General features: G+C 43.6%; 1 protein-coding gene across 1 annotated transcript; it reads left to right on the top strand.

The window, feature by feature from the left end:
* Window positions 1-620: 620 nt before the first annotated feature.
* LOC134379895 (aldo-keto reductase family 1 member B10) lies at window positions 621-12,690 on the top strand. The gene is made up of 10 exons (XM_063099220.1): window positions 621-748; window positions 2,843-3,010; window positions 4,084-4,200; window positions 5,129-5,206; window positions 7,780-7,902; window positions 8,180-8,286; window positions 8,708-8,789; window positions 9,320-9,403; window positions 9,852-9,934; window positions 12,376-12,690. Exons 1-10 carry the CDS (start codon window positions 683-685, stop codon window positions 12,416-12,418), a joined length of 951 nt encoding a protein of 316 aa, XP_062955290.1. The 5' UTR covers window positions 621-682; the 3' UTR covers window positions 12,419-12,690.
* The last annotated feature ends 736 nt before the right edge of the window (window positions 12,691-13,426 follow it).

Raw genomic sequence — 13,426 nt, 5'->3', positions numbered from 1 at the left:
AAACGTTCACGGAAAAATAGAATTGAAAGATAATACTAATCTTTCCATGAACGTTTGGAAGTACCCTCCTATACAAATGCAGAAAAAAGGCTGGGGGAAAACAGCACTCTGCCAATGGTATCCTGAATGGTGGAAAGAAAAATGATTTTTTTTTTCCTTATTTGTAATCGATATTTTCACATTTTTAAAATAGTGAGTATATAGCGTTTTATAATCACAAAGATTTTTTACTTAAGGAAGGCACAGAATTGTAAAAGTTGATTAAAAACACAACTGGTCAAATCTCCAATTCCTAAATAAATAAATTAAGAATATTAGCATAAAAAAATCCTGTCCAACCAGTTAACACCTTAGAGCAATTAGGTACAAATTAAAATACATGCACTTTTATTTTTCATTTATTAAAGTACCAAACGCAAAAAATTGGTAAAGCCCCTAAATATCAATCATAAAGTAATTCATGCATTTTTTACCAAGAAGACTTTGCATAACGTTGCCTGGTTTAAAACCCATTCACGGTAATTCTTAATCTTACAAAAGGCTGGAATACACTTCCTGTTCTAGCCAGGGCAGGAAATTACTCCAAGCCAGAGCTCCAGCTCCTCCCCCAGCACCAGTGCCAGCTCCCTTAATAAGGCACAAGACACCTTTCTCCTCTCTCAGAACACTTTCTACACCAACCATGGCCACCTTCGTGGAGCTTCGTACCAAAGCCAAGATGCCCATCGTGGGTCTGGGCACTTGGAAGGTAAATATGCAAACCTTGGGACACGGGCTTTCTTCCAGGGGCCTTTGAGCATTTTCTCTTCTCTGTTTTCAGCCTGGAGAGCCCTGAGATCAGGCAGGGAATTAGAGAAATGAGATCAAGCCCTGGAGCTGGGACCCAGATTGCTTTCATTTGTTAGGGCTGATTCAGACTGCAATGCTCCAAGACAGGCTTTTTCCAGCAGTAATGAGACCTTGCCTGGCAAGTATCCAGTTTCTAGCAGGGGTTACACTTCAAAGAACACTGTTGTTTTCCAGGGCAGTTTCTCTCTTAGCAGCCATTTCTCTAAGACACTCCCTGGCTCTAGAACACTTAAAGGGGCTCAACATTTCCGGGGTCCTGGTCAAGGGTTTGCTGCTGGCTAGAAGGTGGAGAGGAGAGGGTGCAGAGTTCTGAAAATGCTGGCACCCCTTGCTACTCGTGGTGTGGGACTTGGAGCAGTCTCAAGTGGCCTGGGAGCTTGTTAGAAATGCAGACTCTCAGGCCCCAGCACAGGCTGCTGAATGGGCATCTGCACTTTAACAGGATCCCCAGGTAATTCCCGTGCACATGCAGGTCTGAAAAATGCTGCCCCCACACACAGCCTGGGCTGAAAGTCAGGAGCTCAGGTTCCACCCAGGCTGTGTGGATGGCAGGTGGCAAAACGCTATAAGGCACATCCCCCTGAGCAGTAAGTGCTCAGTGCCGCAGATTCCTGAGACTCTTAATGTAAGAGTGACATTGGCCATCATTTTCTCATTCTGCTTCTTGGCCATTGCCATCGATGATGTCACCACCCTAACTAGTTAGCAGGAGCAATCTTTGGATTCCTTCTCTCTCTTGTCCCTCAGGGATGCTCTCCCTGTGGAGTCTTCCTCCTTGGTCTCTCCTTCTTTGCACGTGTCTTTCCCATCACTTCTCCCAGGCTAGAGAGCAGGATCCCTCTTTGATTCAGCACTGGGTGGTTTTCAGGATGCATTCTTGCTCGATGTGGGTGAGCAGATCAATTCCAGCTTGATTCATTCTCAGCCTTTCTTGCTCAAACAGCATGATCGGCCCCAAATGAGAGCTTCAGATACATAAAATGTGACAAATAATCACATCCAGATCTCGAGGGAATCTGCTCAGCCTGTACATATTTACCAGAAATGTTCAGAATATCAGAATTATGTGTAGGAATTATAAGGAGAGCCATGTTCAAGGCCTGGGATGATATAATTTTGAAGGATTGTGTACTAATAAGTGGAGTGGGGGTAGCGGCCGGAGAGGATTAGGGGAGCTTCTGAGCTGCATGCGGGGGTCCTTTCCTGTCCCAGTGGTGCAGCTGGTCATCTCCCTTTTCCACACTTTTCAATATGTTAGTTATTCCACAGTAGAAGAGGTTTAAAAAAGATTTCATGAAAGATCAGTTTTAAGTGCCATTTTTTTCATCACTGTTTGGTTTGGCCAGGTTAAATCAGAATGGGGTATTACTAATGCTGTTTAGTTATTTGTCTTGTCTTGAAAGTAGAAAAGAAATTTCTTATACAGTTTTCTGCCTTTTTTTCTGAAAAACAATTACATAATGGATCATATCTGCTGAACCTTAACATGTGTCAGGTGATGTGCTAAAAAAACAGAAGGACCTCAAGACGCAGGTGCTATTATTTTTCCCATTTTGCAGGCAAGGTTTAGAGAGACTGAGTAATCTGCTTCAGCCCACACACCTAGTATGTGCTGGAGGCCGGACTTATGCTGTAATGTGTCTGAAACTTGCTCTGGGTTATTTGAGTCTGGTTTTCATCCTGATATTTAGAAAGTTGCAGTGGGAGCACCTGTCACTTCCACTCGACTGAACCCATTTAAGATTAACCTGGATGAGAAAACTAACTGTTAGCCTGGATAGGACACGAGGCCACACTCATGAAATTAGTTCACTTTGCCCCCTTTCCTTTATTTTTTGGAAAAGTTTCTAAAGTGTCTTTTCCTCCCAGTGTCCCTTGGAAAATGGGATGTCAACAAGGCCGGGTTAGGAGAAGCTGGGCCATGTAGGAGAAGAGCCTGTTGGGAGTGGTCTTGGGGGAAAGAGTCTATGATGGTCTTTCTGTTGCCTTCTAGTCTCCCCCAGGCAGCGTCAAAGAAGCTGTGAAGGCGGCCATTGATGCAGGATATCGCCACATTGACTGTGCCTATGTCTATAAGAACGAGAGTGAGGTGGGGGAGGCCATCCAGGAGAAGATCCAAGAGAAGGCCGTGAAGAGGGAGGAGCTGTTCATCGTCAGCAAGGTATCTGTGGCTCCTTTGGTGTGAGGACTTACCCTCCAGACATGTGCAAGGATCTGGACTTGGTCAGCACCAAGAATTCTGTCTGCCTTTCCTCCATATACTTACTTCCCCCAGCCCTCTCCATCTCTGCCTTCAGATACCCCTGGATGCAGATGTATCCACACGCCAGACCAGTACTGGCACATGGACATGCTGCCACCACCCTACCCACCGTTGAGTTGCTTTTCCCACACTGAGGATGGCTCACTGTGTCCTGCGATGCCCGTGGCCTCTGTTCTCTGTCAGTGGGATCCACCTGCCAGTGGCAGTCAGAGGCTAAGGGTGCAGGCACGGATTCATCCTGAAGACAGCCTTTCAGCGCTGGGATCTCAGTGGGTATAGCCCTGAGTGTTTCAACCAGGGGAAAATGGGGAGGAACATTCTTTAATTTCATATATGAATTTCTTTTTCTTTCAGTCTAGTGAAAAATGAGCTACAAAATGTTATAAAAAGAAGAGGGGTGTTGTGTGTGAGTGGGTTGAGAATCACTGGATCTGTATTATACACAACTAGCTAAAAAACACTAGCTACAGGTGCTTGGCAAGTGCATCTGGAGGGACAAGTAGACCCCACTGTCTGTAGTGAATAAGTCTGGATAAAGACCTTGAAGAGTCATCCCTTTTAAGCCTGATAGGCTTGGAGTTAGAAGGTGCAGAAAAAGGACCACCTGCTCCTAAAGCCCTAAGACTGCTTGAAATTTACAAGCTAGACACGATCACTCCCTCAGAGGCTGACAGCCAAGGAAGGGAGTAACACAGCTGAAGAAAGACCAAAGCAGTGGCCAACTAGATAATGCGAGAGACACAAAATTACTAGGGGAGTTGACAAAACAAAGTGCTCTCAACAGTTACAGGATGCCATCGACTTGCTGAGCCCTGGTGACCTTGCACTCTGGATCATGTGTGTTAACCAATTCTGCTATAAATGGCCCGTCCCCGGGTTAGGTCGGGGTGCACCTGAAGAGGTGGGGAAATGAGTCTGAGGTGGCCTGCTCTTTCCCCACTACTAACGCCTCCTCGTTACACTCTTGGCAGCTGTGGCCCACCTTCTTTGAGAAGACCCTGGTGAAGCAAGCCTTTCAGAAGACCCTCCAGGATCTGAAACTGGACTATCTGGACATCTATCTTGTTCACTGGCCAATAGGATTTCAGGTTTGAGTGACTCCCTGCCCCAGTCTTGTTCCTGAGCCGATGCCAGAAAATAGCAGTTGTGTCATGGCTGGGGGTGGTGTGGGCTCACCTAAGAGGTCTGGCATGACAGGAAACCGCAGGTGGCGAGGAGGAGATGAAGGAGCAGAAAGTCACTGGCCGAGAAGGGAGGTTGAGGCCGTGTGTGGCTGCTGCAGTGGCCATGCCTGGGTTTTCTTGCAGTTCTGGATGAGAGAAACCAGGGTTTCTGGCACCCACACAGCTGCAATGCCACATCCCTTTGTCTTCTTTCCATGGGCAGGGTTCCCTCCCAGGACATCACTTGAGAGTCTCTTGCATAAAAACATTTCTGGGCTCCACCCTTTTCCTAAACCAAGCACACCCTGGGAGTGGTCTCCTGAATAAAAGCCCAAGTATGGTGGTGGTGGAAGGTGGCCAGTGCTCAGCAAAGAAGCAGCACTCACTGCCAGGCTCTGCACCTGCCTGCAGCTGAGAGGTGGGGGGCACAAATTCCCAGCTCTCTCCCCTCCTGACCAGCTCCAGGCTTCCAGAGGCTGCAAGCATAGATGTTGGCCAATATCTTCCCCAGGAAACCACACTCTTCAGATCCACTTTGTGTCTATTGATCTGGAGATTAAATTTCTCCCAAGTTGTTTGTGGGGTCTGGGTATATGAGGTTAACATTCACGGTTATAATGATGGCTGGATTTTAAAATTAATTTGGCATTTCCTAAATTATAAGGGTTTACATACTACAGTAGATTGGTACAGAGATTTTATTTCACCTTCCATTCTTCAAGTGTCCCCTCAGGAGCTTGAAAAAATGGTATGAAAATATGGGTATGGCACGAGTTAGGCTCCTGAAACCTTGTTTAGCAGGACCAGGTGTCCAGATGCAGATTCCTGGAAGCTTTTTGTTCTGCCTTTACAGCCTGGGACTGACTTGTTCCCCACAGACGATAAAGGCAAGATCCTCCCCAGCAAAGCAACATTCTTGGATGCATGGGAGGTAGGTTCCAGCTTCTGGTAAGTGTGCAGGGGAGAAAACTTTCCTTCAGGCATCCTGGGGACTCCACATTGATATGAAACAGCCCATGGACCTGTTGTTAATTTCGTCATTGTTATTCTCTAGTCCTTCTAACTCCTTCCTCTTCACCTTTGGCTTTGGGTCTATCTGCCACAATTTACATTTTGAAGGTTAAGGCTGAGTCCTCCAATGAGACTTGAAATGTAATGTACCCAAATTTGGGAGACACTTGTGATGTTCTCCAACCAGGGGAGGCCTCTGGAACAGGGATTCTTCACATGTATTAGCTGAGTAGATCGGAGTAAGTCATTTCACTCCTGCAGTCACCGTTTCCTCATCTTAAAAAAACTTACAATAAATGCTAATAATACATATCTTTCAGGGTGTGGTAAAGTTTAAGGTAGCTAATGTGACGGAAACATTAGTCATAGAGACATTTAATCATTGAACCTTACAAGACTGGGTTATTTTCTCCATTTACAAATGATAAAACTGAGAATTAGATCAGTTGGTGATTAGTCCAGATCATAGAGCAAGTGTGTGGCACAGGTGGGACTGGACCCAGGGCTCTCTGACTCACAAGTCCAACCACAGAACCTCGAGCACAGTGCTGGGCAGACAGTGAATGCACATGCAGAGGTCAGGAACACAAGTGCTCTGCTTCTCACATCAAATAATGACCTTTTCACACAGTGCATACTGAGAATAGAATGAAGGGATGAAAGTTTTTCTCCGATAATTTTTTATTAAACCATTGCCTCCTCTCGCAAAAGCTGGTACAGAAGAAAGCTAATGAATGAGCTGTAAATGAATCATGGTAGTAAGACTCCAAGAGTCAACCAGGTTATTTTGTCAGTGTCTGTGTGGGGCACATGTAGTTGTGATTTTGTGCTATGTTTTACAGCTTGGAATGTATTGTCTAATCTTTCTGAAGAGCATAGCATTGCTATGAATAAATTAAGTGTAACTTTCCTGGTGATTGTTGGTTCAAAAGTATTTATCCACAAGCACAGATTTCTTGCTGCTTTGAACTTTAACAAACTAGCAGTAGGAAAATTTACGTAGTAAAACTGAAGTGACACTGAGGGAAAGAATAATGAAGCAGAAAATGATCATCTCATAATGGCTTGCTAGCGACATGGTAAATGTGTCTGAAAGGAATTGTCTTTGGCAAGTAAATCTTTTAATTTGCCCACTAAGAGCAGAAAGCCTGTTAAAAGGTAGTATGGAATAAATCTATCTGGATTTCTATGGATGGGTTTTAAAGACTGTTCTGAAGCTCTCAGTGTTGTATGTAAAAAAACCGAAATAAATAAATAAACAAAAGCAAAGAAAAAAGTATCAACAATAAAAAAGAGCTGTCTGTAGTGTTACCGTTAAGTTTTCTTGGCAAAGTAATATCATTTTTGGCTAGGTTCTCTGCAACTCAAAATTAGCAAGAATCAAATACAATGATTTATGTAATTAAGATCAAAAAGGAAATTATTGGAAATATTGTATCTCATGAACAACTCCTATATGTAGAAATAAATCAAATGCTCTTGGTAAAATCTTATGAAGACATCAATTTGTCATACATATCTGCTACCTTCCTCCTATAATTAAATATAAATCCATGATGAAATGTCACAGAACATCAGTTCTGTGTAAGCTGTGAGATAGCTGAGACCACATATTAGAAACAGGGTGCAAAGTACAAGTTGAAAAAATGATTTTTTTAATATATATATTTCTTTTGCTTTAATGACTACACAAGTCATTATGCAACTGCATAATCTTTAATAATTTTTGGATACAGCCAATAAAAGTAATTCATTTAGCCTGAGCCTTCAAGAAAAGATGTTACTTTCTCTCTTCTAGTGACAAAATTGCACTCATCAAGAGAAACTTGAATTCTCATACTTAACTGTTAAAAAAAGATCAACATATTTATTTACCTGACATGAACAACTTCCTATTAGAGAAAAATTTTCCAATTGATGGTTTAATGAATTACATAATGGTTTATGTGCATGGGCTCAAACCAACAAATATTTTATTCTGAGAATAAAAATTGAGTCAAGACTCACAAGATAGCCTAAGATCTTTGCACGCAGCTTAGCAGAAAATTCAACAGGAGGCCTCTGTCATGCATATCACCCAGGTAAAACAAGACCTCTTAAATATATTAGGGATTACTAGTTGTGAGATGTGGAGATTAGCATATATCTAATATGGGTCCACAGGATTTCTTGCCCTAGCTCTTATGATGACATTAAGTATGGCAGTTATGTCATTGTCCTCTGCAAAAAGTACCCTTATTTCCACAGGTGAGAGTGGAAAGCACATAAAACCTTGACCTTTACCTCCTTTTTCATTAGGGCTATGGATGGGCATAGGGCTAGAAACAATCCTTGTTGACACCCATGGCCTGGATGGAAACTTCCTTTTAATACTTCAGTGAACCCTGCTGCAGGGATCCTGTCACAACCTCCCCTGCCCCAGAGAGGACTAAACCAAGCTAGGGTCCCTGAAGTCCCTCTAGGACTGCCCAGTGGTATTCCTCTCTATGACAGGTCATGGAGGAGCTGGTGGATGAGGGGCTGGTGAAAGCCCTTGGCGTCTCCAACTTCAACCACTTCCAGATCGAAAGGCTCTTGAACAAACCTGGCCTGAAACATAGACCAGTGACTAACCAGGTAAAGTCTGCTTAGTGAAAGGTGAAGGGTCTTGTCCTGTTACTTCTTAAACATTTGGAGGCAAGTTCAATGCCACGTACTAAATCTCATATCAAGGGTCAGTGATAAGGACAGTTTGGGGAGGTGTGAGGCAGATCTTGGGTTCTGGTGTAACAGGTCTATTACAGGCCGGGTGTTTGGTCTCAGCTTGGTGGTGGTTTTTGTGTGTAGAAGTCCACATGAGCAGCTGAAAAAGCAGTTCAGCTTCCCTAGTGATGGGGATTGTTTGCTTTTGCAGATCGAGTGTCACCCATACCTCACGCAGGAGAAACTGATCCAGTTCTGCCACTCCAAGGGCATCACGGTCACAGCCTATAGCCCCCTGGGCTCCCCAGATAGACCTTGGTGAGGCTTCCCAGTGGTGGGTATTTCTCTTGACACTCCGAAAAATATTATTTCATAATTCATTAATGTAGGTATGAGAGTATAACTCTCAGGGAAGAAAATGAGTCTCAGATAATTTGTTTCTCACACCCAAATGGGATCACCATGATAAAAAATAGGAATTAAAAAAAAACTTGCAACAATGCCAAACCCTCTGTGACTTCTCCAGTTCAATCTCCCAAGGCTGGAACAGACTTTGCAAACTGCTGAGGCTTCAGAGCCCATGGGTGGGCCCATGGGAAAGACTCAAAGCTTTCAGTTCCTCCTGACTGGCAGATGGAGAGGGCTTTGATGACCAGCCCAGAGACCACCCCTGGAGAGATGTTCATCTGCTTGTGATAACCTTGGTGATCAGTCACACCAGCTATCTTTTTGCCTCTAGGGCCAAGCCAGAGGACCCTTCCATACTGGAGGATCCCAAGATTAAAGAAATAGCTGCAAAACACAAAAAATCTACAGCCCAGGTACAATGTGATTTTTTTTCTTTTTAATCCAGCAATCCATTCTTCTAGTCTTGCATTTTATTCCTTGTGTTGTCTTTATTTAACTTCGTGGAAAAAAAAAAAAGAAAAAAGAAAACTGAAAATGAAACCCAGTAACTGCTTCCTTGAAAGTCCATTGAGATCACCAGGAAATACAACAAACATCACTGAAACAAGGAAAGCCTCTCTCCAGCACTTTCCTGTTGAGTCCAATAGCAGAGGGAGAGCATGGCTTTGGAGTCTAGAGATCTGGGTTCAGATCCACACTCTATCACTTGTCAGACTTATGACCCCCAGCCAAAAGAGGAAGGAATAAAGGAAAATTAGAGAGTTGTTGCTAGAATTCAGGGAATCAACCAAAGGACTGGCAAGTGTTTCATTAGCTATTAAGGGGCTCAGTCAATGATCGTTGTAATGAACCCACAGTGAGCTACAGAGATATCTGATTTTTCCTTTTAGTGGCAGGGTGGTCCTTGTAGACAGTGGAAACATCATGTCCTCTTTCTACACAGGTTCTGATCCGGTTTCAGGTTCAGAGGAATGTGGCTGTGATCCCCAAGTCTGTGACACGGACACGCATTGTTGAGAACTTTCAGGTAAGGCCTGGCTGGTCAGACCTGGTATTTCTCAGTGGGGTAGGGGACAGGGGAGACCCTCTCACTGGGCTTCTCATTCTATCCCTGCACTGTCTGTGGGCACTTCCCCCTTCCCACCACCCTATCATCTCTCAAGCTGGAAAGCTGACCTTAGTAGAGGTGAGATGAATGGCCCCTAGGCCAAGGACAAGCTGGGGGCAGTCACCGGTAAAGCCCTGTCAGATGTGAGCACAGCTGTGCCTCACACCACTGAGAAACCCTTGGTTGCCCCTGAGCAGTGAGGTCATAGGACACCACCCAGGAGCTACTGTCCTGCATGTCTGCCTCCCAGCAGCAGAGGAGGTATGCACTGTGGCTGTGAGCTCACTCCCTGCTAGGGTGGATGAAGATCTCAAATCTTACCAGTAATTACCTTACCAGTGACTGTGTGGAACTCTCACCTTTTCAGGTCTTTGACTTTAAACTGAATGATGAGGAGATGGCCACCATACGCAGCTTCAACAGAAACTGGAGAGCCTGTGCCTTGGAGCAGTAAGTGGCAAGGGCTTAAGTTCACTAGGACAATCGTCAGGAGAGTTTCTAAACTGGTAGAGGGTTAGCTGGAAGGATTGGAAGGCAGCTAGGACTACCTTTGTCTTCAAATACTATTTTCTGGCAGCTTTGATTGGAGTACCTGGGAATTGTTGTGAGGAAAGACACAGCCTTCATTTTGCTCATTATCTGAGCTTCTGCACCTAGAGCTAGAATTCTAAGAAAGAACATGGCATTACTAGGTAGTAGGCAGACATATTCATTCATTCATTCGTTCACTCAGTAAATACTTATTGGTCATCTACTATGTGCCAGGCATTTTCTAGATGCTTGGAGGTCACACTCTGCAACATTCCTGTGTCTATGGGCTTACATTCTATGGAGGGAGAACAGAGAAAAATGAACTCAAAATATGTATGTCAGGTAGTAACTAATGCTATACAGAAAAACCACGTAGGGGAAAGCAGATAGCAATTGGTGGGCGGTAGTGGGATTGCTGTTTTCTATGGTGTGGGTCAGGAGAGGGTTTGCTGATAAGGTGATAGCTGAGCAGACACCTGAAGGAAGTGAGACTAGAATCATGTAGATGTTTCGGGGAGAAACGTACTTGGCAGTGATAACAGCAGGTGCCAAGGCCCTGAGGTGGGATTGTGTTCAGAGCACTTGAGTAAGGAGGCGAGTGAGGCCAGAGCAGAATGAGTCAGGGGAGGAGTGGGAGGAGATGAGGTCAGAGAGAGTTTTCAGGGGCTCAGAGTAATCACAGTGTTGTAGACCTTGGCAAGGACTTTGATTTTAGCTTTGAATGAGCTGAGAAGCCATTGGAGGGCTTTGATCAGAGGAGTGGCATCATCTGGCATATTTCATAAAAGAATCACCTTGACTTCTGTGCTGAGAGACAACAGGAATTCTCATAATAATGTAGGGGGGAGATGACAATATTATCTGGGTGATGTTGGCAGAGGAGAGAGATAATTCTGAATAGTTTTGGAAAATAGTGTCCATTGAATTTAGGAGTGAAAGATGTGTCCACATTTTTGTTTGCTTTTGTGCTTCTCTGAGCAACAAAAAGGTGAAATTGCCATTTGGGGGAAGATATTGGGAGTTTTGTTTGAGACATGTTTGTGACTCCTGTTAAACTTCTATGAGAAGATATGAAATAGATAGTCGGATGTATCAGTTTGGAGTTTGGAGGCAATATCTGGGCTGTGAATAAATATTTGGCAGTCAATAGTACATGGGTAGTATTTGAAGCTACGAGATTGCATAAACAGGCTTCCAGGAGAGTAAGTTTCCAAAGAATAGAAATGTCAGACAATTCCTTCCTGGAATTTACTCTGTCCATTGTGGGAGTCTACATAGTTCCAAGCAGTTTTAATCTAATGCCTTTTAAAGGAGGTGGAGTAACCTTACCTTAATTTACTTAAATCTTTTATGAGTATCCGAAAAAAAATTTTGACTCTTGCTAGGTGTATATTCTAATGTACGCTTTTTCATCAATACTTTCTGATTAATGTATGTAATGCAATCGAGCTAAGATATTTGTCTTTCGGAAGGTAACTTATGGCATTAATTACATCTGTGTTCCCAATTCAATGACAATTTGAATCTCTTCTGATGTTCTTAAAGCCAAAACATGATTGTTGACTTTTTGGAAAGTGTTTCAGCATCTCAAGCATTGCTCACCCATCATGACACTCCATACATCCTTCCTGCCCGAGCATAGCATCATGGCGCAGCCTTTCCCCAACTACCTTCCAATGCTTGATTTCCTCAGCAGCTACTTAGAGTGAAAAGTAATGGTCAATATAAAATGTGACTCTCCCAGAAACTAACCTGCCTCTCCTCCGACGAGCCTCATTTCCAGTGAAGGCCATGGATAGGTGGGCTCAGGAGTAAACCCACTTGGCTTCAAATCTCCGCTGTCCCACTTATTAGCTGTGGGGAACCTTAGGGAAACTTCCTAACTTTCCCAAGTTGGTTTCTTTATCTACGGAGTAGGGATGATAAGGATAATTACAGCCTCCACAGCTTGAGTGTTAGCTTAGACTGTGCCAGTGTCACAGGCCCTTTGCTGTATTACTATCCCATTTAATACTCATAACGACCCCCAGACTGAGGATTCTATTGTTATTTCTCACCTCACAGTGTTGTGAGAATGTACTGAGACGATCCTTGTAAGGCACGAGTTTGGCACTAGGTTATTGTGAGCTGTCATTCCGAGTGCATTCTGGTGCCCTGGTCACTCCTTGCCTGCCCTCCTTCCCAGAACACCCCTCACATTGCATTGAGAGGTCTTGGTGAGCCCCTGTCTTGCGTTCTGACAAAAGAACAGGAGGAGGCTGAGAGAACACAAAGACAGTAGAATAGGATAGGAGGATGCCTTTTAACCCAGAGTTGTTGCTTTTGTGGAACTTACATTTTATATTTGTTTATTTCTGCAGAAGTTCTCATTTAGAGGATTATCCCTTCCATGCAGAATATTGAAGATGAATCTCCCGATGAGATTACCTGGTGGATTCTCTCTCTTCATCAACGTGTAATTCTTTCCACGCAAGTCTGACTTTAGGCAAGCTTATGTGAAATCATACTGACCCCGGCCCTGTTGTAGGCCAGAATTCGAGCAGGAGCAGATTATCACAAGAGAAGTTCGACTCTGATAAGAAAATGATAATTTGTTTTACTTATTTGATATGATGAAATGTTTGTTAAACACAAGCAGCTCTGCTAACACTGTGGATATAAAGATAAAAACAATAAAAAGTCATAATCGTAACCACCATGTATTGAGAGTTTACTATGCGCCAACACGATTTAATGTGCTTTTTGTATGGGTGAATTCAATGAATCCTGAAAGCAATCCTTTTGACTTAGGTATGCTTCTTCATTTCATAGACGAGGAAACAGAGACTTGGGGACACCAAGAAGGTTGCTGAAGGCCACACTGGTAGTCAGTGGCTGAACCAAGCTTCAAAGGCAGGCAGGATCTGGAAGAGCTCATGGTGATTCGCTCTCCTATTCCTCCCTGTCTTCTCCCAGCACTTTCCCTCCTTGCCTCTCCCTACCTTTCCCCTTTCTTGGCCTGTCACCTTGCCTTTAATATGCCACCACACGAAAGAATCAATGCCCATGGTGGCAGAGCCTGTGAAGTACACAAAGGAGCCACTGTTCATTGAGAGACAAGTGTAGCATATCCCTGAGAATATAGTGGGAAATGGGGGTTAGTCTGAACAAGAAACACACTTACTATTGCCATTAATTTTGAACTTTTCCTTTTTTTTTTTTCTGTAATAATTTCTTTAATGTTTATTTGTACATATTTGTGGGATATATGCTATTGTTTCAATATATGCATATATTATACATTGATTCACTTAGAAGGTAGCATAGCTTTGTACCTGTTCATTCAGAACCTTCTCTGCCTCCTCTCCTCCAGGCCTGTTACCACTATTTTACTCAATACTTACATGAGAACCACTGTTTTTGTATTTTTAG

This window comes from Cynocephalus volans, chromosome 6 (genome assembly GCF_027409185.1).
Source record: "Cynocephalus volans isolate mCynVol1 chromosome 6, mCynVol1.pri, whole genome shotgun sequence".
In the NCBI taxonomy this organism is placed as follows: domain Eukaryota; kingdom Metazoa; phylum Chordata; class Mammalia; order Dermoptera; family Cynocephalidae; genus Cynocephalus; species Cynocephalus volans.
This window is presented reverse-complemented; position numbering and strand designations above follow the sequence as displayed.